Source organism: Pyrenophora tritici-repentis, chromosome 2 (assembly GCF_003171515.1).
Source record: "Pyrenophora tritici-repentis strain M4 chromosome 2, whole genome shotgun sequence".
Taxonomy (NCBI): domain Eukaryota; kingdom Fungi; phylum Ascomycota; class Dothideomycetes; order Pleosporales; family Pleosporaceae; genus Pyrenophora; species Pyrenophora tritici-repentis.
In genome coordinates this window covers 3747854-3771741 of record NC_089391.1, presented here as the reverse complement: position 1 = coordinate 3771741, position 23888 = coordinate 3747854, and the positions used below count along the sequence as shown (strand labels likewise).

The window sequence follows — 23888 nt, the reverse complement described above, 5'->3', positions numbered from 1 at the left end:
CTAGGAGAGTGACCGGATTGAATTGATTGTTGCGGAGTCTAAAGTCCAGAGATCAAAGGAGATAGAGATCCTACTCCGTGAATGGTGTAGGTCCTCCCTAAGCTGTTGCTTCTTCGATATGAATGCATTCATTACCCAGCTTCGGATAGTCTTCGCAGCCTTCGGGAGGTGGTTGAGTAGTGCCGGATTTAAAAAGAGGAGTAGTTCACGAAAGTACTGGTTCTCTAATTGAAAGAAGGCGATATGGCAGTACACAATCCAACGAATTAGAAGCTCTTTAAACTTCTCTACTGACTCCTTCCAGAAAAAGATGCTGGAAGCAGCCCCATCCTTTTGCTGGTCGATTATAGACTTCCGTACAGAACCCTTTCGCTTGATGCCACTCTGGGGATCAATCTGGTGCTTCTGTTCCAGGTGATTCCGGATCCTAGAAGTGCCATTGATGACAAACAACTCTTGCTTGCTCTTCCCAACCCTGCACTCATGGCAGTAATACACCTCTTTCTTATCGCTATCTCGAATGTATTGGAGTCCGTACTTCCAGATGTGTGATGTACCTTGACGGAAATCCTTCCTTGCAATTATTGCACGTTTCACGTACGTGATACCGCCCTGCACGAACTCATCTGGAGATTCGTGATATTGAATAGGAGTGGGTGATAGTATAGGGGTGGGTGATGACGTGGGGATAGGAGATGGAGTAAGAGACGTTAAATCTAGTCTTATAATATTCGATGGGGACGGTGAGGTTGGTGTTGAAGGCTCCATAACAATAGTATATAAGTAGGTTGTTAAGGACTTGATTGTTCTATGTAAGTAGAAGACTTACCTTGATCTTAATGACTCATATTGTGCTAAATTTTCTGGCTAGATTAGTCTAAGATCTAGTCACGTGGACCTATTTATAGCCGGACCGGTCCGATCATCTAGACCGGTCCGACCACGGTCTCAAAAAATCGCCAGACCAGACCAAGTCTTGGCGGTCTAGACCAGACCAAGACCAAGTCAGACCAGACCATTCCGATCACTGGGAGTACTACTACCCAGTCAATATATAGTCGAACACGTTCTAGGTATGGCAACCGAGCTTACAGTCAGCTCGCACCCATATATACCTGTCCCCCTGGCTCTACTGCGAAGCGTGAGCGCTGCTAGTATGATGTTTTCAATGACTCGACCGACACCCCACTGAGTAACACAGGTACGTACCTCCCACGGACAAGTTAACGCGCTGCCTAGACACCCATCATAGAAATATACGGTCCAGTTTTGCTGGAACATGCGACCTTTGTCTTGCTAGAGCTTACCTACACATTATAGACGCTCTCGATCTCTACTTACTTGGGCAGCCCTCTTCGTGCATGGATGGCATGGACTGACGTTGACTTTACCTACATTTATCTTATCACAGACCTACCTCCTGGAGCTCTTCCGACGCCCCGGAACCTGGTACAAGCAGTGCGGAGGAAGCAGCCGCTGGGTAGTACTTACCCAGGTAGCGCCTGGCAGCGACCGGCCAAAGACATTTGGTCTACAGTCTCCGCGGAGCAAACATTTGTTTGACCAATTTCGCTTGGCATTCCCTGCTATAGTTTGTCGTATTCCGAGTGTTGAATGTGACATTTTCGGTATCAATACGCGGATCGGTCGATGGTGCAAGGCCGGTTGAATGCGGAATACCGTTGTTGTCGATGTGCTTTCGCTTAAAGCCGATCTGACAGAGAGAATCCGATCCCACTGCACCGGTGTGTGTAGTCGTCTTTCCGTGTCATCGGGGTGCTGCAAGGACTTGACGTAGACGTGTAACGTAATCGAGCCTCGACTAGGTATGTCTTCCTCTGCTCTTCCTACCGTGTCCCTCAGCAACTTTTTCCGTTTATCGTATCCGCGAGAGTTTGCCGGTCATGGTCGACGACATGCAAGTGACAAAGGCGATGTATGCGGCCTGGAGTATGGGGCAGATTATCGGTACGTGGCAAAGCACGCCTTGGGATGGAAACCCATCGTGGTATAGGTCATTCCTGACACTGTCGACAGTACGATTGTGAGCAATTTGTCATTACAGCTCCCATCCTTTTCCATTTGTTCCTTGTCTCGTTCTACATTCGAGGTCCCGATCAACACCCGGCGGGATTACTCCAACGCCCCTGGCCATCACATTGTCCATGAGAGCGTAGAGACATTCAACGGAACGAGTGCATTATGCAAGCGCGTAAAAGAGGCTGGGGATTGATATACGTTGTTGAAAGAGCTCGGAGGTGAGCGACTAGGCGGACCCAAATTGCCATGGGACACATCTCGAATTGACCGTCGAGCGGACGTTCCTGCGAAGAGCTGCAGCCACCCGTGCATGATGCGAGTAGATGTTGGAGTCCGGATGCAACACGTATTCGGTCAGCTACGGCCCGATACGGATATACTGGCGCCCGCTACTGCTGTGAAGGATACGGAGATGGTCTGCGCGCTCGACTCATCCCTTAGCTATGAGGAACCGCTCGTCTACGGCGGCGCTGCTCGGAAACCATGGGCATCGATGAGTGGAGATCCGACTACGGGGGCTAGCGGGCTGAGGATACAAAAAGTATCGGCTATGGAGAGACTGTGAGTAGCGATGGTGTTTATAAGCGCCATGGGTGGACGACGACATATCAAGTACAGTAGGTATCGACGATAAACGGGTGACGACGGAGCGAAACCCACGTACACAGATCATGATCTGAGCACCTCTTGGCAATGGAATTCCAGGGACGTAGGTCATCCTTACGTCTCTATACCAAAGGGCGACCTGCTTTGGCAATAGTCACATTCCATTTCATGGCTTCATATACATGTCGGCAGAGCACGGCCAGAGCGAATAGGACGTCCGTATTGGCTTTGTTCCTCTTGGAGAGATCAAGTTATAGTCATGTTGTTTTCTCGATACGAATTAGTCTATTCGGACTAGAAGGACTTCCGGCCTTTTGTTGGTGTATTTCACCGACGCGTCTGGTGGAACTCTGGAACGGGAGCACGGGATCATTTAGGCGAACTAGCCCGGCGCACACAGCCTGGAAGTAAAGCACGTAGCGTGCATCTGGTATCCACCTTGGTCAGAGAATTGGAGCCGTTTAGGATCCGAGCGTCTGGCTCTCTGTCAGCTGTGACTGGCTACGGGATCTTTTTCCGTGGCCACCTTCACCTAGCAAGGATGACCGAGCTCAAGCGGGTAAATGACACCGTTAAGGAGCACCCGCACCTGATAGCATCAATCGTGGCCAGCATGGACATTGCAGATTGCTGTCTACACAGTACGTATGGCCTAACCGCCGACAAGGTTACGTTGCACCTCGATCGAGAGCTGCCCCACGGACGTGCCGTGCATCAAAACGTCGTCAACTGCAGTAAGTTATAGGTTCAGCTTCCTTTCAGCACGTCAGTGGTAGGGGCACAAAGTCTGGCAAATGACTAATGCTATCAAGATCATACTAAGAAGACTACCAGACGTCGAATCGGTAGAAATCTTGGATCTCTAGCTCACACCTGCCTCGGTTCCAAAAGTCCTGTTGATGCGCTCTTTGGCCTCTATCAAGATAATCAAAAGGCATTGCCAAACCAAATGCCACTTGTTTGGTAGTCTCCACGCGCAGAAAGAAGAAGCAGGCGAACCGGTAGCTGGCCCTAAGACGAGAAGTACGTGGTCGTGGTATGATTAGCCACCCCTTCTCGATTCGTGACGGCCGCTATCACCGGGCGAAACCATCTCGAGGCGAATGGTTCAGTCCATCTCACTTACAGCGCGAATAGGCACAATTCGATTCGAATTTTAGTTCGAATCCTCACGCATGGGGTGAATTCCGGGATCCAAACTCAAAGGGCTTCGCATGTGCTGACATGATACAGTAAATTCCGCTCTCGGAGCGGCTGGTGAGTGGATCCATCCAGGTTGTGACGACAAAAATCGGCTGATATGTACATAGCCTTACATGTCGAGTGCGGCGCGTCAAGTGTGCGTATCGATACTTACCTATCTTGGTCCTCCCTTCCACACTGACATTCGAGCCAGGTGACGAAACTCGCCCCGTATGCAAGGCCTGTGGCAAGAAGAACCGCCCTTGCCAATGGGAAGAGCCCCATACCAAGTTCAAGGATTACCGGCCTGATGGACCCTCATCGATTAAATCTGCCACGGGCGGCACCGACGAGGAAAACGATGCCAAGGGAGACGTGATGGATGTGGATGATGTCAATAGTGTCGAGAGAGGACATGACATGGTTCGTGCCGAACGTGCGAGCGAGGGAGGCCGCAGCCGGGACAATTCACCGAGAATACGGAAAAACAGTCGGGCCGACGGTTTGTCAGAAGGCCAGGCCAGCGTCTCTTCCCCGTCGGCGACGCTGTCGCCGCCTTCGCCCTACTATGTCCAAAGACCAAAGAGTACGTCGGGTGGTGTGTCGGTGGCTAGTTTGCTGCAGTCGCACAACCCGGAAGGCTTACCAGAGAGTTCGCTGCCGTCGCATAGCCGGGGGAGCATGCAGCACGAGGCACACTCGCGTCCCTCTGAAAGCACACATAGACCAGATGCCATGCCAGAGGGCACGAGAGCTTACTCGTCACAGCCCACTCCTCTGACCCATGCAGAGGCCCTGCTAGTACATCACTACACGGAGCATCTTGGCCGCTGGCTTGACTGCACCGACGCAACCCGTCAGTTCACACTGGGAGTGCCGGAAAAGGTCAAACACTGCCCAGTACTATGCCATGCTGTCCTTTCTTTTGCTGCCCGTCACTGCAGGGAGGGCACGACGGCGGAAGCAGCGTATGAGCGCTGCATAGCCCTGCTCATTGAACGACTTAACGAAGACGCCGCTAGCCAGGACGAGACTCTTTTATGCGCCATCGTCATATTACGCTTCTTCGAACAGCTCAATGGTAAATTTCTATCCGCTTTATTCTGTGGTTCGCTAATCTGACCCCTAATTCTAGTCCCGTCCAGCACTGGGTCAGATGATGAACAACACCTTGCAGGCTGCTCAGCAATCATCCGTTCCTCTCAGGGACATCATTTTGTAGATCCCTCGGCACCCACTTTGCGCGAGGCTGCTTTCTGGGTCTATGTCCGCCAATGCCTTTATAATGCTACCATTAACCAGCAGCCTCCTGACATTGACTTCTCACTGAAGTTGCACCCAAGCCCAGGCCAAATGCGCGATGCGCATCCATTGGCCCGTTTAAGGTTAGAGACGGCGTGGGCCAACCAGATGACATGGAATCTTGCCCGTGTCGTCAATTTTTGCTTTGATGGCAACGAATATCCGAACGAGAGAGCTCATAGACCGCAACGATGGCAAGAACTATGGGACCTTGTTCAGAAATGGTTACAAGATAGGCCACAAGGGTTCAATGCCATTTTCGAAGGCCCTGTTGACAATCAGTCCTCCTTTCCCGACATATGGTTTACGGCCGACTGGCATGGTAAAAAAAATCAAAAAACATGTGATTTCAATCCAGAACTAACAGTGCTATTAGTCGTCTCATTTGGCTTTTACAACTTCGCTTGTATCATGCTGTTACGTTACAAACCGGGCCCGAAGTTCGCCATCCGGAATGTCAGCAGTTTATCGCCGACCGACGTAAGAACTCCAGCTTTGGTGCCTCCCTCCTGGAACAAGAATTAACTCAGGCAGCATCAAATTTTATCACATGCACGAGCCATATGTGGAGCCAGCAAAAGCTCACCGGAGACTGTGCCCCTGGCGATCACCGTCTGTCATACCATCTTCATCTGGGGACCGCTTGTTTTGGACCCGAAAGAGAGGGGTCAAGTGGTTGAGATTCTCACCAACTTTGAGAAGAACCACGTCTGGCCAACAACCTGGATCATCAACGCAGTCAAAGATGAATGGGGTGTGTCAGCCACTCCGGCTTCACCAACTTAGCAATATACAATGAAAACTTCCGTCTGAGACAAAATTTCCGCAGAGAGCTTAATTTGGTGTACTAGCCAAAAATTCCAACACTTTGAGGATGTATCGATCTACCAAAAACGGGCCGATCCACGGTGATGTGGTGTAGCACAAGCCAAAGCAAAGCTACAAATATCAGTAGACAAGTATATCTCATCCTGCCGATCTCACAATATCGAAATTCGGTCATTTGTAGCTCTAGTGTAAGACTTGATGCGATACGAGTTCGATGTATCAATGGACGAAGTCACAGGTACTCACCTGAAGAAATGATGGTGTACGTGCTTGGTACCTCGAACAAATGTAAGTGTTCCATGGCATTCAAGGTATATGAAATACAGTTATTATTCCCATACCGGATTCACAAAAAGGGTACAAGACGGAAGGGTGCTTCGGTGCGCCCAGGGGCGATTGCGCGTGAAACCTTGATAATAAGGCGGTACGCTGCATCCTCATTAGATGTCGACCAGACTCTCAGCACCCGTCTCGGTGGTAATGTGCGAGATACCACATACATTTACGGCATGAGATATTCGGCGAATCGTGCCGACCGCGACCCAACACCTCAGCTCGGAGGGGGGATGGCGCAGTGGTAGTGCGCCTGGTTGCTTCTGCTAGCTTGCTCGCAGAGGTTGAAGGTTCGAATCCTTCTCCCCTCACCGCTATAATAATTCTATTATTCTAGCTTTACCAAAAAACATCGAACGGCTCCTTTCGAAACCTGGAAAGTTTTTCACCAATACCCCGCACGCTTAACGCTAGCCGCCGCCGTACAACCGAGCCACAAAGTACCGCCGAGACGAAAATATGCCGCAACTGCCGCTATATACAACAAACGTTCAAGGTCCCATGACTTTTTCCCCTACGAGGTTTTTTTCAGTCTTAGGAGCACGGGGTTATTATAGCAAAGGGATTGGTCACAAAGGTGGAGATAAACGGGTGTCTATTACAAGGTCTCTCTCTCTTTCCTGTATAGAAGCAAAAAACCCAAACCCCCATAGTCAAACTCGACCAAAGAAACGAAATCCTACGGGTATAGAGGGAAAAAACTAGTCAAACGGCCCTAGGCCACCGTCCTACATAGTCTCTGACTGAAAAAGGACGTTAATGGATACTACTACTACTACTACTACTACCTCAGCTCGGACTTCTGGTGATCAAAGACGTACAATCTGCCATAGAAATAAGACGGGAATACTCTGGGTCACCGGAGCTAGGCGTAGGGTACACTACTGTTGATGTTTGCCATGTCGTTGATCTTGCCTATGGTTGATCGAATATTATTGGAACCTGATCGATGATGCTCGATACCGTCTCATCGGCATCTAGGCCCCTCAACAACTTGAGCTTCTAGCACCAATGACAACCTATGAGACGCTTGAACCACACGTTGGAGTGCTAGTGGGTACCGAAACCGTTAGACGTTTCCTGTTTTGGTATATCCACATCTTCTATACTGTTCCTGGTGGCTTGTATAGTCGCGTCGAAGCAAATGCACTTGATTACAGTTTCATCTTGGCCAACTGGCCTCGGAGTGCCACGACTCAAGCACACTCGACTTGACTCTGTGCATCGTTCTTGTACACCTACCTGTGACGAATCGTTCGCGTGCGGGGAAAGTGTCGCCTCTTACAACAATTTCGTATGCATTCGGCTTGTCAGAGCGGTAGAAGCTGTCTCAAGGACGTCAGATCTAAGACGGGAAGCTAAGAAGGAGCCACGTCATTTCTGCTGGCCGGGTGAGTTCTCCGAGCAAACCCCCTTCGCGTATATCGTCTCGAAGTATTGCAAAGCCGGCGTCTAATCGCGAACCAAAGCGATATTTTGGCGGCGTCGACGTTCAGGCCTGCACCTATCGGCAAGAAGTGCCCCTCATTTGCGATGATGTTCATCATACGTTGTTCCTACGCACATCTTCCGTATGGGGCGCTTTCCCGAAAGACGTCTGACACTGCCCAGATAGAAGCCACTGGATGGCTATTCGATTCTCCAGCTGCGGCGCTCATGTTTCTTTCATGTTTGAGTAGCAATCAGATCCAGCATGCGCGACTCAACGACGAGCTATACCAGCCCACAAAGCAATACGAAGAGGACCAGGGAGAGCATTCGAGATGCATTGGACATCCACGTCCTGGGTGTCTGTAGTGGAAGTGGCCTGATCCAGCTCGACTGTGCGTTGGTTCGGTATCGACAGGCCTCTCCACGCGCCGCGCTCCGCCTGGAACTCGTTCAAGTGTGTAATACTGATACTGGCATCGTATAGTCGGCTGACCACCACAGTACGGCTCGGTACCTACTTCCTCCATCGTCCGAAACCAGATCCTTGCCTCTCTTCGCGAGGTCGAGTGCAACCCTACGGTGGTGGCCCACGTCAACACACTACTGGGGTGCATGTTCTCCAATGGGATCAAGACATTTTGCCACAACTATGGTGTGCAGATCGATTCTATAGACCTGATCGGCACCCACATGTCAGGTTTAAGACGGGTAGCTATGCCCGAGTCAGACGACCTGAACATGCACACATTGGGATGGAATGTCGACGTCACCGCCAATACGGGTGTCACCACTGTCTTCGATTTCGCAGTCATTGAGACTAGCTACGTTAAGCCCCACGTTTCTCCAGTGGCATTTGTCAATAGGATATTCTTGAGACACCCCTTCAAGTTCCGCGCCTGTCTCGCCATCGGCGAGCTAGTGAATTGCAGCTTCATCCCTCCCTGGACCGACGGGAGTCCTTGGAAAACATACTGGCGCGACTGTGGTCCTGGGAGCCTGTTAGTCAACTACGCTGTGAGGTATTGTACTTCGAACAACTGTCACGAAGACAACAATGGCAAGTTGGGGATGCGCGGAATGGTCAACCAGGCTGTAGTGAAACAGTTTCTCGCATATAACGACTACTCAACCAGTCTACCTTCTCCAAGAATAGCTAGAGAGATGTTTGGCGACCACGAAGCCCAACGACTGATCGATACGTGTCTCTCCCTGAAATTATCTAGGGCAGATATCATCGCCACCATCACACGCATAACAGCCGAGAACATGCTCAGACAGTACTGCAGATTACTCGCGCTTGGCTTCTCTGAACACCAGACCGTAGAAGAACTCTTCATCAGCGGCCCGAGTGCACGCAATACCAACATTATCGACTACCTCGAAGCAGAGCTTCCCGAGAGCGTCATCACAAAGCCTCTAGACGATATCGGCATACCGGGCGATGCGAATGAGGCTGTATGCTATGCGCACCTTGCGCTTGAAGCAGTACTTGGAGTACCAATACGCTCTTCTGTGGCTTTATCGTGGCCCCCGATACAAGTAGGAGAAGACGTAGTGTTGGGGAGAGTCGTACAGGGCATGGGTTGGGGAAACCTTTCAAGTCGATTGCAAAATTTCGGCAATGGTAAACCGCGCTGTATAGCAAGACATGTCGAGATTTCAGGGAATATGGAGTTGGGGTTTCAAAATCTTGGGTTAACGTCAAGGGGTGGGATGCGCGGAGTAAGTGTAATGGAGTTGTCCTGACAAAAGTCACGTTTCTTTGGTAAAAAAAATGAAGGTCTCATTCATGGTCAATTAGATCAATTCTTATCGACAGATAAGTTATCTGAGATAACTACTTCTGAGTGTGCATCCCTTCAAAGTAACCATGGTTGTACGTATCTGGTGATCGAGTTTATAATGGCGAAGCCAAGAATCATTCGACATTCTTCGGCTTTACAAGTCCCGCTAGTTAAAGCATATATTCTTGCCTGGCGTGACTCAAAGCCCCTCGCCCTACCCCCCATGTGGTCCCCGGCCACTTGACGCAGTAAAACGCCAAGGTGCAGATTAGCCACTCTCAACACCACTGTCAAACGTCACACAAGCCGCGTCACCACCTTGTTGCGTTACATCGGACCATTCAAAGGCGCATCAGTGCTCACGTTCCGGTCAACAAACTGTTCTAGGGCGTGTCGTGCGCGGTGCGCATGCCGGGGAGAAGGCGCGTGTAACGTGCACCATGCCGCAATCTTTTAATGCGGTATTTCGAATCGAGGGCTGAGATTTCCGCGGAATTTTTTTTGCAAAGACGAGGGTAGGGTTGGCTGGGCTAGCGTTGTATGTCTCTTGCTGTGATCAATCGAACATGTGAAGATATCTGAGTGTCGTCGTAAAGGGCAGAGTGCGTTATGATTAGTGATATGATCGTGAAAATCTCTTAGCGTATAGGTAATAGCTCGTTAAATACATGTGCGATACTCCATGTGCTCTAAGGCTTTGCAATCGTAATGTCGTCTCTCTTTCCCTCAACAATGTCGTGCATGATGCGCGCCTTTTGCCGCTCTTCTGCCTCACTGCTGACATCTTTGAAAACGCTGTCCATCTCCTCCAGCGTTTTCCCCGACGTCTCTGGGACAATAAAGAAGGTGAAAATAAAAGCGAGAAGACAGAAGACGACGAAGAATGTGTAAGCTCCGTAGCCCGTGTTTTGTACAAGAGGGGGAGTAATGAGGCCCTGGAAGCACGTATTAGTCACTGAGCTTTTCCGAACGTTGCACAGACTCTTGGAACAAGGTGACTTACAATAATGAAGTTGTTCAGCCAGTTCGAACACGTAGAAAGCGCAACGCCTTTGGCTCGCAAAGACGACGGGAAGATTTCCGCGGGCATCGACCACGGGACTGGGCCCCAGGTGGCACCGAAGCTGAACATGTAGAAGAAGAGGAAAGCAACTGCGACCCAGCCTTCGGCTGCATAGTCGGTCCACCGATCCCCAAACTTGCCTACCAAGACGGCGATGATGAGATGACAGATGAACATGAGCCCAGCGCCAATCAGGAGCAAAGGTCGACGTCCGAAACGATCCATAGTCCATAAGCTCGTAACGACACCGAAGAGTTGCATGCAATTGATGATTCCGGAAAGTAGGAGCTGCATCTCATAGTCTTGGCCTAGCGTCTTGAAGAGAGATGGTGAGTAGTAGATGAGCGCATTTATACCTACAGCTTTGTCAGTATTACCATCATCTGGTACTCCTGAATGTACATACCAACGAATTGCTGGAAGAACATGAGGCCAACACCAACAACAGTCCGCTTCCAGCATCCATGTCTAAAGCAGTCCAGCCAAGATTGTACCTCCAGTTTGAAACCGTTCATACGCGTAGGTGTTTGCAAGTCGGGATGTCTCTCAACATTGACTTCGTGGTTGAAGGTGACTTCGGCGCGAATTTCGCACCATTCCTGGAAGATACGCGGGTCATCGGTGGGTAGTTTGCGAAGTTTACCCAAGACGACAAGGGCTTCTTCATCTCGACCTTTGCTGCAGAGCCAACGAGGAGAGAATGGCAAGAACACGACGCCAGCGCCCAATATGAGACCAGGCAACATTTGAATTAGGAAAGGGAGGCGCCAAGACCATTCACCCGCCATGTATCGAGTACCGTAGGTTGTCCAGAAGGCGATCACAATACCGAGCACGATACTCAGCTCCTGTAGGACGAGTAGAGCGCCTCGAATCTCAGGAGGTGCAATCTCAGAGATGTAGAGTGGAGCGATAGCTGCAAGCCTAGGTACTGTTAGTAACCCCTAGATACATATGACCAGATGTTTGACTCACGCTCCAATACCCATACCTCCGATTAGTCTCCCAACAGTCAGCATCGCATATTCCATTGCCGCAGTCTGCAATATACTGCCAACGGTAAAGACTCCGACTGCAACAACGATGGAATATTTCCTAGATAACTTGTCTGCAAGCCAACCCGCAAAGAGTGCGCCAATCAGGGCACCCAATTCTAGCATAGCTGTCATCAAGCCTTTCCAAAACCCTGCTCCTGATGCCTCGGTCGAGACACGTGGGAAGCGTGCGAGGAATTGGTCCATAACGAGAGTTACTGATATGACACCCTGGTCGTATCCGAAGAGAAGGCCACCAATGGTAGCGAACGCCGCACACATGGCCACATAAGGGTTTGTGAAGAGACCGCGGAAGCCTGTTGTGTGGAGTCAGTCATTGGGAATCTTTCCGTATCGCGAATCTTGCTCGCAGATGGAAAATGCATACCTGATGGCCCGTATGGTTCCCTAGTCACCAACCCTTGCTTACTGGAGTATTGCGTCATCGTCTCTTGTTGCTCATCGGGAGAAATCTGAACTGAGTCTTGTTCGCCCATGATGTGGGTCTGTCTTATCACTCCTGGGTATAAGGGCAATGTCGTGCAATGTTCGTTGGGGCTGCGACCCAGATAACTGTGAAAGAAAAGAACAGGATCGGCAACTTTCTTACTTATAGGTCCAGAGGTTCGCTTGACTACGCATCAACTCTTGTCCGGTGGACCCACGGCATGTACTTATTCTCCAACTAGCGTCAGGGCTATCACTGCCGTTGTGCGCACGTCCGATTCTGGTAGAGGAACGCTGGAATGAATGTGATTTTTGGAAAATAGAAAAATATGTAATCAACGATATTTTTTCGCAGGCTTTAATGTGATAGTAAATTGTATTCTGTGATTCTCCAGATTCCACACCTCGTGTCTTAAAAGCTGGCCTCGGTGTGTGCGTGCACGACACGTTGTTGACCGACACACTGATTGCGAGAATTTGATCGAAGTTTCTGTGGACCCTCGCGTCCGAGACTGGCCGAGCTTCCAACTACAGATCGTGAGATTCAGAAGTGAACACTTGATGAATATCTCTTCTTGTTCCCAGATGTCATGAGATTGTTCCGTTCAGATCTGCTTCAGCGAGACTAGTATTGGCCCTGGAACCCCTTACCCCTCACATGGACGTCATACGAACGTTCCTGCATCTTCAACGGCCGCGGTGAACATATGTAGTGTCTGGAAACCCCAGAAACACGCACGAGGCTGTCAGCGCTACCCCGGATCCCACAGCACTAGGTTCGCGTCGTTCCGCGCTGTGCGTTGGTCTATTTGGGTAAACGTCTTTTCAGGCTGGCAGCGTCAAGGGAAATGCGGCCGCTCAAAGTGGAGGTTGCGGCGGAAATTCCTTCCTACAGTGTCGACGGGTGGGCGCTAAGTTGGAGGCTAAGCCTGAAAAGTACAAAACGGTAAGCCTCCCCGGCAAGTGGACCACGCTACCGGCACACCATCTTCACGAGAGTAATTTTGACCGCTGGCACAGAAGATTCGATTCGAAGAAACAGAATCTTCATCTCACACCACCTCAGCCTATGTGTTATCACAAGTGAAGTCTGTCTTTATTGCGCTCATCACGATCAGATATCTCCGTTCATCCCAACTGACTTGGACCCTATCTTGGATAACCTGGAATGATTCAATGTGAATATCCACAGCAGCCTCCCAATCTTCGCTCGTACATCCTCACCTTTAGTCACATTGCGGTTTCAAGAACCAAACAGAATACACTTATCTCTTTGAAGGGCCTATATGCTCATCCTCGGTATGCACGTCAACTCACGCACCCATAGACCGTTTGTAACCCGTTTGTCTTCGATCCACATTTCGGAGTTGCATGAGCTATAGAATTGATGTGGGAGAAGCGTTGGATGTGATGAAGAGGCCAAAGGACAACACAAGGAGAACACAACGAGGAGAAGACCACCACGAAACCACTGCCCGTCACCCGCCCAGCGCCATCACAGTATCCAGTGACATTTACATCATTGATAATTAGGTGGTCCACCTTGACTGGGCTGTCGTCATGATCAACATTGGCCAAGACAGAAGTCACAAGAAACTTTCGTCGATCGCATGTAGGTTTTCCACTCTTGCTCTCAAATTTTTAAGCCGATGTCAACCAGCTGTGAGTTCCTATGAATCACGCTATGTAGACTCTTCTTCCGCCCGACGACGACGTCACGCTTCCACTCTTTAGCTCGAGCCTCTGTACACATGCCAACTCACTCGAAAGCGTGTCTCCACTATTACTGTATGTATACGAGTATCGTATGACAAGTTGTGTGAGCTGTCTCCTTACTCGGATTGTTGGGGATACGAGCGCAACGAATGCAACGCTCCACACAATAATCAGAAAGACCCCAGAGTTGATTGCACACACTGACGGTGCCTTGCGTATTCCAAGTACATTGCTTCTTCCTTGGCCAGTAACGGTTGTCTGTATGTAGAAAGCGATTGACGATCGACGTTATACGAGCAAAACTGTCGCACGTTGATTGCATAGATCCACTCTACAGATATTGACATTTCCGAAGTGGTGGGTAACAGCTGTGCGCACAGGGGCAGAGAAAAGGAACGACGCGGAGGGATACCTTTGCGACGAAAATAGTACTGAGAGAAACATCGACTTTCATGACCTTCACGTTCGGAAAAAGTCGTTAATTGTGGCTGAGCCAAAGCTAATACATCACCACACCGCTCATGCAGACTGACTAGGCAGATGTGTTTCTGGGGCACTCCCGAGGTTGTGGGCGAGCAATACAAGGTATAGACGGACGAGACATGGATCAGTCCCCCCCCTTAGTTGATTGCACTGATGGACCGAGGTTCATCCGGATATTTTTACTACGTAGCATTTCGGATTTCAAGGAGAGGCTAGATGCACAATAATAGTGACGGACAGTATAGTCGCGTGAGCTGTTTTCAGGCTTCTAGGCTGGACGGGTATCGGTAGCGTTGCGCCAGCGCGTTGAGCGCGAGTGTGCTCGGCATACGCACAAGGCTGGTATCCAACGTTTTTGTTAGACAATTTTGGAGCTTCCTTGGAAGCGTTGTCGTGTTGTCTAGTCAGTGTGATGAAGAGATTGAAGGGGTAAACGGCATTCCAGTTGCCGAAGCGGCATCGTTACGTTATTCCTTTCTTCTTCGCCGCCCCACGTCCATGACTGCCAAAACACGAGAAATGACAGCAAGTGTTGTGCATAGCGTCCATGCCAGAACAATATTGCTCAAGGAACCCATCTTTCATGTATCGAAATCTATTCTGGGACGCCTTTGCCGACCTCGAGCGAACCAATAGGGGCCTGCCGGAGGGCTCGGCCGACCACAACTGGCAGTTCTCTAGCCCGTTTTGGCTTGACGCCCGCTCTTCGGCCCTTTTCGGATCGCCACCGCATCATCGCTATCCATGCTTTTGATTCGACTTTCATGCGCAAGTACAGGAATTCGGGGGGACGGCACAGCATGACCCTGGATTGTTTGCACCGGCTGTGGCGCGGTTCGTTTCCTAAGGACGAAAACATGGGGAGACACGGATTTTCTATGGGCCATTGCTCGTGTTCGGACCTGATGTGACTTCATCTCGTTGCATTAAGCGGCAAAGCCGAGGGGAATAGCCTCATCTGTGCTGGTCATGTATGTAGGGAGGGTGATGTGGGCACAGGACTGCTGTGTATATAAGAGCTGGACAGTCTGCCATCTAATACTCATCATCCAACTCAACCACCATCACACAATCACTACTACAATCTAATCCATCAATTTAATACCTTCACCACCAAACCAACAACCAAATCCTCCAACCGCAAACATGAAGTTCACCACCACCGCCATTGCTGCTACTGCCGCCACCATGGTCTCTGCTCTTCCCCAGGCCACTCAGTTCGAGAAGATCAGCCCCGGCGACACCTTCCACGTCATGAGCCTTCGCACTGGCACCCCCATCCAGTTCGGCAACATGCAAGCCGCCAACAGCCGACTCTACATCAACGCTCCTAAGCAGAACGAGACCAACTGCGGCGACGAGCACAACTACGCTACCTTCCAGCTCGGCCAGAACGGCACCCTCAACCTCTTCACCGAGGCCCCATACCAGTCTGTCTACGTCGACCGCTCCGGCATGGCCCAAGGCGCCATCGGCTTCACCACTGGAGCTCAGCCCGGTCCCAAGTACGCTCAATACGACGGCTGGTCCATCACCAAGGACAGCATTCTCACCTACACTACCAACGACATCTTCAAGGACCAGCTTAACTTCCAGGCTTGTCCCAACGCTGTTGGTGGTGGCTACGCCGTCTGGCTCGGTGGTAACTTTGACCCCGCTGGCCAGAAGGACTGCATTCCCTTCAGTGGTCTCGCCGTCAAGAAGCCCGAGGACCTCCGCTGCCACTACTCTTTCTAAGCGTATCATGGCTTAGGACCTCAGACAGTGATCGATTGTAGATTTTAGACGATGGAGTTCTCCTTGTATATATGGGCAGTTGCTGAACCCTATTGTAAATACAGCTTATAGACGAATCAACCTTTACCTAGAATACTCTTTACTTGCTTTGAATGTCTCATCGTGGTTGTGATGTGTACGCTTCGGTACTAAATGCCGGTTCCATTCGATAATCCTCCCATTTTCGCAACTTCGAACTTGCGAATAAGAACACCGTGATGTTTCACCATAAGCAAAACACTCCGTCACAACTCAACGAAAACTACAGATACGTGGTGCTGTAATAGTTGGTCGTATTAACAATAGGTTTCCTGTACGCCACGTACCAACCCTGAGCACTGACTGTGGATGCTGTGGAACCAATGGACAGTGCAGAAGACTTCACCACTCTATTGGTATGCTGGACGTACTCGTTGCTTAGTTATCATCTTACCCTGATGTGCATCGGATGAGGGAAACGTGCGGTGGTAGCGGTGGATCTAGTGCTTACATTTCCTTGGTGGCTTACCAGAGATAGAATTGGCGTTGCTTCATCCGTACTAGGGGTCCAGGAGCCAACTGTGGATCACCCACAGGAAGCTTATTGAATTAAACATCAAATGTCAGACGGAAGTGGTGGACTCTTCTTGCATGGTTGAACAATTAAGGAGGTAACCTTATGTTTGACGTATACTCTTAGGTGCCACAATATTGGCGTGTCTAAACTGTAAAACATAACCAAATAATGGTTGCGAGATATAGCGCAAATGGTATTTCTGCAACGAGAGCTCATGGCATGCGGTCGGTATTCGGGTGCTGTCATTTGGTGTGTCCGTCTTAGTGCGTGTCTTCTGGAGGTCCTCCAATAATCCTCACATCTCAGGCGCGTCGCAGCAGATGGAGGGACTTGATTCGGCTCATGTTTTGCGTAACAATTCACTTGCATATGCTCTCCTAAAAGTCCAATGGCATAAGGCACTGACACCTCTTCGTTTCAAGAGTTGAAGGCTGCGTGTTTGTGTTGAGCTATGCAACGTCATCCAGCCAAGGGTCGCAACACAGCTACGCGCTCGCTCAACGCGCGCGACATTTTGATATGGTTGTACAATAAGAAAAAAGCGCGGCTATAAGGAAATAAGGAAAGGAATCTTTGCCTCCTGGTAATTTGAGAATCATATCCTTCCATCATGATGGGATTGGAAGGGCGACTTGTTTGCGTATTCGGAGCGCGTGATCATCCCCGCCCTGATCCGGCGGGACACCGCTGAATCAACACGATTGCGTGCGGGCAGCAACAAAGAAAGACGGCAAACTGTATAGAAAGTGTTGCGCAATACTCGAAGATGGTATTTCCGTACTTGGTTTGCTTTTTCGAATGCGTTGTTGCAAGTTGAAGGAAAAGCGCTGAGGCGCAAGCGAAACACCACGAAGGTCAGCGAGGGGCGACGCGCAAAACTCCAAAACAAGCCTGGAACATTGGTTCAAGCAAACATTCGGAGGTCTCATAACATTGGTATTATGAACATGAATTCGAATATGAAAAAGGAGAGGCGCAAGAGCCATCTGAGGCGCGTTGGTGTACAAGTCATCGAGGCATGTGCTTTGAGCGAGAGCTCCTCAAAGCGCACAAAAGCCCCCTATGAGATCTTGAAAATAGGCAGACTTTGGCTAGTCAGTTACTATCGATAATGGGGCGAATAAAAGCCCTAGGCAAGTGCTGCCTACTGCGAGACATCTGACACACGCTGGGGATAGGCCGGGAGCATCATGAGAATTTGAACAGGACGTAGAGGGACGAAGCTGGGGGTGAACGCGTGCGCTTCCGAACAGCAGGCTCGGGAACCCCCCAACAAAATGAACTTACAGCAGCCGCACCGCGCCCAGAGTCAGTGAGCGCCCTTAGCCTAACAACAGATCAAACGCGCATCTAGAATGGGAGTGGATGACTAGCGTCTTTTGAGTTGTGTGATCTGTTGGCGGCTCTCGAGGACGAGCGCCCTATAAAACGTACATGCCCCTCACTCGCGGATGGCCCCAACTCCAAGATTCGACTTCCCGCAACCACCATTCTCCCAATCGATTTCGACGTTTAAACCCTCATTCGAAGCTTCAGTATCTCGTCTATTATACCATCCAATCCAACTTCAGCAAAAATGCCTCCCAAGAAGACCTCCACCCCCTCCAAGGCAAAGGCCGCTCCCACCGCGCCCGCCCATGGCTCCTACATCGGTATGTACCCCAACGTTGTCGCATGGACTGCGCTTCAGTTGCATCCTGGTCGCATATCAGTACTGACTTTGTTCTGTAGAAATGGTAAAGGACGCTATCGTCAACGTGAGTCTATCCTTGGTGTCGCAATGCATGTTATGCGGCGTCGCGTCGACCCGGCGCAACGCGCAACCCCAACCAACACCTGACCGCCTACTCTTGTGGACTTGATTACTGACGTGCTCTATGCATCATACAGCTTAAGGAGCGCAATGGATCCAGGTTAGTCAATCCCATCTTAAGCTGTTTTTGAGCTTCGCGTTGTGTTTCGCGTCATGCTTCCCTCCCCATGTGTCCGAGAGCTCTCGCTGACTTTGCGCCAACAGCCGTCAAGCAATCCAGAAGTACATCCAGGCCAACAACAACATCGGCAACCTTAGCGATGCTGCCTTCCGCAGTCACGTCAACCGCGCCATCACCTCTGGTGAGGAGAAGGGTGACTTTGCACGTCCCAAGGGTAAGCATTTTCCCTCCTTCCTGCCTACTCTCATGTCAAACACATGACCCCCACCTACCTCCTTTTACGCGTGTAACCAGCCAACGTGATCATGACTAACGCGTCGCATAGGCACCTCTGGACCAGTGAAGCTTGCAAAGAAGGAGGCCAAGCCTGCTGCTGCCGCCACTACCAAGAAGGCTGAGCCCAAGGCTGAGAAGAAGACCACCGAAAAGAAGACCGTTGAGAAGAAGACGACTGAGAAGAAGGCCCCTGCTGCTAAGAAGGCCACCGCCACCGTATGTGTAATCCTTCTCCCGTATCATGCTCTTACTGACTCGCTTCACAGAAGGCTAAGGCTGCCACTACCACCAAGGCTGCTGCTGCTCCCAAGAAGGCCGTTGGACGTCCCAAGAAGGTCACTGCTGCCGCTGCCACCACTACCACCAAGGCTGCCCCTGCTGCTAAACCCAAGGCCAACGCCAGCAAACCTCGCAAGGCCGCTGCCACCTCAGCACCCGCTGTCGAGGAAGAGGTTTCGCGAGTCCTCGGCAAGACTAAGTCTGGTCGCGTCACCAAAACCAAGGCACCCGCCACCGCCTCACCCAAGGCAGCCAAGGCCACCAAGAAGGCACCCGCAGCAAAGAAGGCCGCCCCGGCAGTGAAGAAGGCCACGACCCCCAAGAAGAAGGCTACCCCCCAAGAAGGCCACACCAAAGGCCAAGGCATGAGCGACCTCTCTTGCCTGAAGTCTCTCTTCTTCGTTCTCTGTCCATCTTCTTTCCTTGCCACTACAGTGCGCTGACACTTTCTTCACGGTTTCCTTTTGTCTCACAAGCTTCGTCCACGGGCGGATCAAACGGGGTAGGGGGGTTTAAACCATGGGTAGATATGGGAAAGGATAAGGCACGCGCTGTTTTCGTCTCTCTTGGGTATATCATGTTGGGGCTAGGCGTTCAAGGCGCCTTTGCGTGTGCGCTCAGCGGAAAGTTCTACTGTCTGTCTGTCATTGTTGTTTTTTTCGTTTCCATCGCTCTCTCTCTCCCTCCACAAAGCGCGCGCGCGCGTATATTCTGGCGTTTGTGGGAGGTGGGCTAGCTGTCTACATCTATCTTAGTCTACGACGTGATGCTATCGTCTTGCAAAGCGCAATCAATGGAAAATAAATCTTCAACCCGATCGTTCAAACTTTGCTCGTCTATTGTTTTTCTTTCTGACAGTTTCTGACGAAAAGTGTGGGTTCTTTGCCCGCTGAACGCGTTGTTTTGATTCGGTGAGACACGCGTCGAGGTTGCGGGTCAGGTGATGTGTTCTGTGGGGCATGCTTGGGCGGGTGGGTCAGCCGCGATAACGATGGTTATCTTAGGTACGGCGGTACGGTAGACCCTGCCTCGCTTGGCAGATTTTGAAAAATTGGGTGCTGATATTTCCGGCGCTTCCGGTGCCGCCGTCCGTTGCTGTTGTTTGTGTATGAAGGGCGGTCCGGAACTCCGCACACCACAATGAGATCGGAGGTCCGCAAAGCAAAAGGTTCGGAGAGATGGTGATGGGGTTGTATTCCCTGCGTCGTTATTTTTCTGGTGGTGTGTTAAGTTGTGGATTTCTCGGCATCTGGGATTCCCATTTGTAGGTGCCGTGGACCTTGGTGGACTTGAAACTCTTTTCTTTTCTTTTTCTTTCTACACCGCTCACTGGTGTCGACAACTCACTTGCTATGCGGTGAGGAGGGTTTGTAGTGAGTGGTACGTATCGAACAACTAGGTTTCGATATTTGCCGGTCTCTATCAATGCTCCAATTTGGTAGTTTGTTTTTGAGATGCTTACTGCACGACCGTGAATAGTGATACCGACACATGCGTGACGAAGTAATAACAATAGTGTTATGGGGAGTTGAGTGAGTGTGCGGGACTTGATGGCATAGGTGTTCGGAGTTTTTGAGGCCTGGTAGCCAAGGGTGCAGTGATGATATATGAGTCACAAATAGGTAGTCGGCATACCTTTCCGTAGCAACTCCCAGTTCAATAATAAATTATTAGAGGTGCAGGTGGGTAAAGTGCTAAGTTGAACATATGTGCTTCATGTGTAAAGGAGAGTCTGCATAGCCAAGAGTTCTAAGAAAGTAGGTAGGAGGGTTGGATTGGGCAGTAAGTCAGTCCTGGTACTGACTGCTGACAGTAGTATGTCACCCTAGTGGAAGGGCTACGTGAATTCTGAGTGTTAGTGACTGACATGTTGTCCACATGGGGAAGAGTAGGTAGTTAGCTCAATCATCTTGGATGTGATAGGTGTGATTGTCACGAGATAAGAAGGAAGGTCACTTTGATGCCGCTCTGAGCAGCTTGTACATAGACACTAAATACTATGATTTCTGTGACTGTTTATCTGATTATGTGAGAGAGTCCCCCAAGATTCATGTAATGCCCATTAAGCGTGATGTAAAGCCGTAAGAGACTCAAATCACTCCCCAAAGTATGCCAATTTTTAAGACCCTGTCCACTCCCCGCTCACTGATCTTCTGCATGAACAAAACGGACTTGTGACGCGTGGGTGCGTTACGCGGTCAAAGAGATAGCTTTGCTCTTTCGAAGCTTGAGAGAGAATAGCCACTGTCGCATTGGTGACTACGTCTCCTCTTTCTCCAAGTATGCCTTGAGCCCATCCTTCGCAGATATTTTGAATCCTGCTACTATGTAGTTCTTTGAGATAGACTGGACGAGGTCTTTTTCGAAGTCCTTGTTCATCAAAGGTACTTTGGAAAATATGGACTTTAGGTCGAGACAGGCCTATATCTTGACAAGAAACTGTTTGACTGGACTATTGGAAGGTGTACCTCCGTATATGAGGTTGGCCGTCTTAATCTATGGTACCGTCAAGGTATCCTCTGGACCCTTTGTTTTCAATAAGCATAAAACAGCTACCACTATAGCGTTCTTTGTCTTGATATCCTGGATCTTTTCAGCGAAGATGAATATGCTGAACAGAGTGTCGTATGCATCATGGATATAATCAAGAAACTCGTATTTTGTGAGACCAATTGAATCTTGGTTGTTGTTGTTCTTGTTTCCGATCTCGGGTGCAGTCGAAAGTTGGCCTGTATAGACAAAGTTGACATACAGGGCGACAATTTCAGGTTCGTCGTCGGGTAGATTAATGATGCGCGTCTCAGCCTCCTTCCAGCTACCGTTCAAGGCACGTCGAAAGAATTCGGAGCGTTTCGTAAGAAAGGATCCGTGAACCATGAAATCTTTCTTTTCGAGGTCCTTACCTACGCGTAAGGTAACCATCGCAGTGGATACATAGCTTTTGGGTGCATGTTAGCTTCAAGACCATAATACATATCGCCTGGTGTTATCTCACTTCGCCATGCTAGACTTGATAGCTCGAATGAGTTTGGGCAATGTCATGACAGACTTGCTAGCTTGAATGGGTTTTGGCGGCCTCATGACTTCGTAGACAGCGTCGGGCGTTGCTGTAAAGCGTGGAGGTGAGGTAGATCGGAGGTTGGAGCTCACGAGATATATCCGCTCATGGTCAGTGCGCGACGCTAAAGGTGGTGAGATGTGAGTGTGAGTGTCAAGGTGAAAGCGCACTCTATCCATCTAGCTCACCTTCACCTAATTTCCGGGGAAGCTCCACGGGAATTTCTCCATGACGTAGCTCAGATTAACAATATGTCCTGCGTTTGTGCAAGGCAGTGGTCACTTCCTCCATATGTCTATTGTTTGTGGCTTTACAAGATTGATACAAGCTACTCTTTATTCTACAGGCGGAAACTTCTGTCGCTAATATCCTCAACTCACTTCACTTTTGGGAATAGCGTGTACGTGAGACGCTTGCGACATCTGTAGCTCTTGATGTACTCGTTACCAAGTGAAACCGTAGGGTTGCTGCTGTGATCAACGCAGGATAGATAGATTTCTTTGCTCAATTCTATTGGGACGGCTACCAGTATTGACGTAGTATTTCATCATATTTAATGCTTTCGTGGGCTATGATAACAAGGGATGCGGAAACTGGAGGGTCCCAGAGTCCTTGATAACTAGATAGTCTATCTGGACGATGATGTTGTTACTGATGCAAAACTCACGTATACCTTTGTTGGACCTGCTAACAACAATCCTCGCTAGCTGGAAGATGTACTTACACATCTTGTATATACCACTACCACCAGCTGGTGCGAAACCAAGCAGATATGCTTACACGTAGCTGAGCAGCTGGGTAGTCGGTAAGCTAGTTGGTACCGAAAAGCCAGGATAGCCTGGCAGCGTTTTAGCTTCCTAAATGTGTGTCGTGATAATGTTTTAAAGTCATTTGGCTTTCTTTTCGTGCCTACAGACAGATAAGGCTTGCAGCACATGGTCCACCGACTATTCAAATGCCGTATGTGCGAACAAAATCAGGCGGAAACCTGTCCGAGCCCGAACCCGGTTCATTCACCGTATGGATTCGTCGCAATCAAAGATACCCAAGTACAAGCTACTTGCAAACGCGGGGAAAACTAGCATAGCACTGGTGGCAACGATGGTCTAGTTAAGCGCCATGATTAACAGCGCTTCTCTCGGATCCTGTACTGGTGTGCTGCACCGATTCTGCATGTTCAGTCCCAGGCACGAAGGATATAGAAGGTCTCGTCCAAGGGCTAATGTTCGCGGTACCAAACAAACACGGGGTTCGGAGTCTCTTCGGTGGTACCAGCACACTCTTGATCTGCCGACGGTTTGCTCAGATATAGGCTAGGTTCAATGGTGTAATAGTAGTAATTCGCACGCTGGGCCCGACAGGAAACGGGATATTACGAAATTGGACTTGTCGAAATATATAGTACTGCACCAAGTCGTGAGCTTGTGTATCCGTTCAAGAGCGTTGACAAAGTACGGTCGATCCGGCCCAGAGCTAGGTAGGCTGCGCGGGATCCAGGGATGCCAAATACCGCGGCCACGGTCGCCCGTAGACATGGGCATGGCATCGTTACTGGTCGTACCGTCGGCGTCCAAGAGTGGGGGACCTCGTATCGTCCATGTCGCTGATTCAGCGACATGGAAAACCCACTGCCGACTTGAGTCACAGACCTCCAGCGACCCTGAACATCAACACTGCCGAAATGATGGAGACAGAAAACTGGAGACTGGAGTTGGCAATGTGGAGCCCCGATGTGGAGTGTGGATAACTGGACCTTGTTC

At 50.0% G+C, this 23888-nt stretch overlaps 8 protein-coding genes across 8 annotated transcripts; 5 read left to right on the top strand and 3 right to left on the bottom strand.

The window, feature by feature from the left end:
* On the bottom strand, positions 1–768 carry PtrM4_068900 (uncharacterized protein; the record flags this gene model as incomplete). The annotated part of the gene is made up of 1 exon (XM_066105838.1): positions 1–768. One exon carries the CDS (start codon positions 766–768, stop codon positions 1–3), a length of 768 nt encoding a protein of 255 aa, XP_065964465.1.
* Positions 769–3187: 2419 nt separating this feature from the next.
* PtrM4_068890 (uncharacterized protein) lies at positions 3188–3512 on the top strand (the record flags this gene model as incomplete). The annotated part of the gene is made up of 2 exons (XM_066105837.1): positions 3188–3380; positions 3481–3512. 2 exons carry the CDS (start codon positions 3188–3190, stop codon positions 3510–3512), a joined length of 225 nt encoding a protein of 74 aa, XP_065964464.1.
* A 694-nt stretch (positions 3513–4206) lies between these two features.
* PtrM4_068880 (uncharacterized protein) lies at positions 4207–5916 on the top strand (the record flags this gene model as incomplete). Its single annotated transcript, XM_001933561.2, has 4 exons — positions 4207–4909; positions 4964–5452; positions 5507–5610; positions 5665–5916. 4 exons carry the CDS (start codon positions 4207–4209, stop codon positions 5914–5916), a joined length of 1548 nt encoding a protein of 515 aa, XP_001933596.2.
* Positions 5917–7984: 2068 nt separating this feature from the next.
* On the top strand, positions 7985–9265 carry PtrM4_068870 (UPF0075 domain containing protein; the record flags this gene model as incomplete). The annotated part of the gene is made up of 3 exons (XM_066105836.1): positions 7985–8176; positions 8224–9177; positions 9263–9265. 3 exons carry the CDS (start codon positions 7985–7987, stop codon positions 9263–9265), a joined length of 1149 nt encoding a protein of 382 aa, XP_065964463.1.
* Positions 9266–10195: 930 nt separating this feature from the next.
* Positions 10196–12100, bottom strand: PtrM4_068860 (ProP, Permease major facilitator superfamily; the record flags this gene model as incomplete). Its single annotated transcript, XM_001933559.1, has 5 exons — positions 10196–10441; positions 10510–10925; positions 10976–11493; positions 11545–11920; positions 11992–12100. 5 exons carry the CDS (start codon positions 12098–12100, stop codon positions 10196–10198), a joined length of 1665 nt encoding a protein of 554 aa, XP_001933594.1.
* Positions 12101–15395: 3295 nt separating this feature from the next.
* PtrM4_068850 (Herpes-BLLF1 multi-domain protein) lies at positions 15396–15986 on the top strand (the record flags this gene model as incomplete). Its single annotated transcript, XM_001933558.1, has 1 exon — positions 15396–15986. One exon carries the CDS (start codon positions 15396–15398, stop codon positions 15984–15986), a length of 591 nt encoding a protein of 196 aa, XP_001933593.1.
* Positions 15987–18157: 2171 nt separating this feature from the next.
* On the top strand, positions 18158–19513 carry PtrM4_068840 (histone H1; the record flags this gene model as incomplete). Its single annotated transcript, XM_001933557.2, has 6 exons — positions 18158–18233; positions 18313–18338; positions 18472–18494; positions 18599–18729; positions 18841–19007; positions 19058–19513. The coding sequence occupies 6 exons, from the start codon at positions 18158–18160 to the stop codon at positions 19511–19513; spliced, it is 879 nt and encodes a 292-aa protein (XP_001933592.2).
* Positions 19514–21566: 2053 nt separating this feature from the next.
* Positions 21567–22151, bottom strand: PtrM4_068830 (BTB domain containing protein; the record flags this gene model as incomplete). Its single annotated transcript, XM_001933556.2, has 2 exons — positions 21567–22008; positions 22066–22151. 2 exons carry the CDS (start codon positions 22149–22151, stop codon positions 21567–21569), a joined length of 528 nt encoding a protein of 175 aa, XP_001933591.2.
* Positions 22152–23888: the final 1737 nt, after the last annotated feature.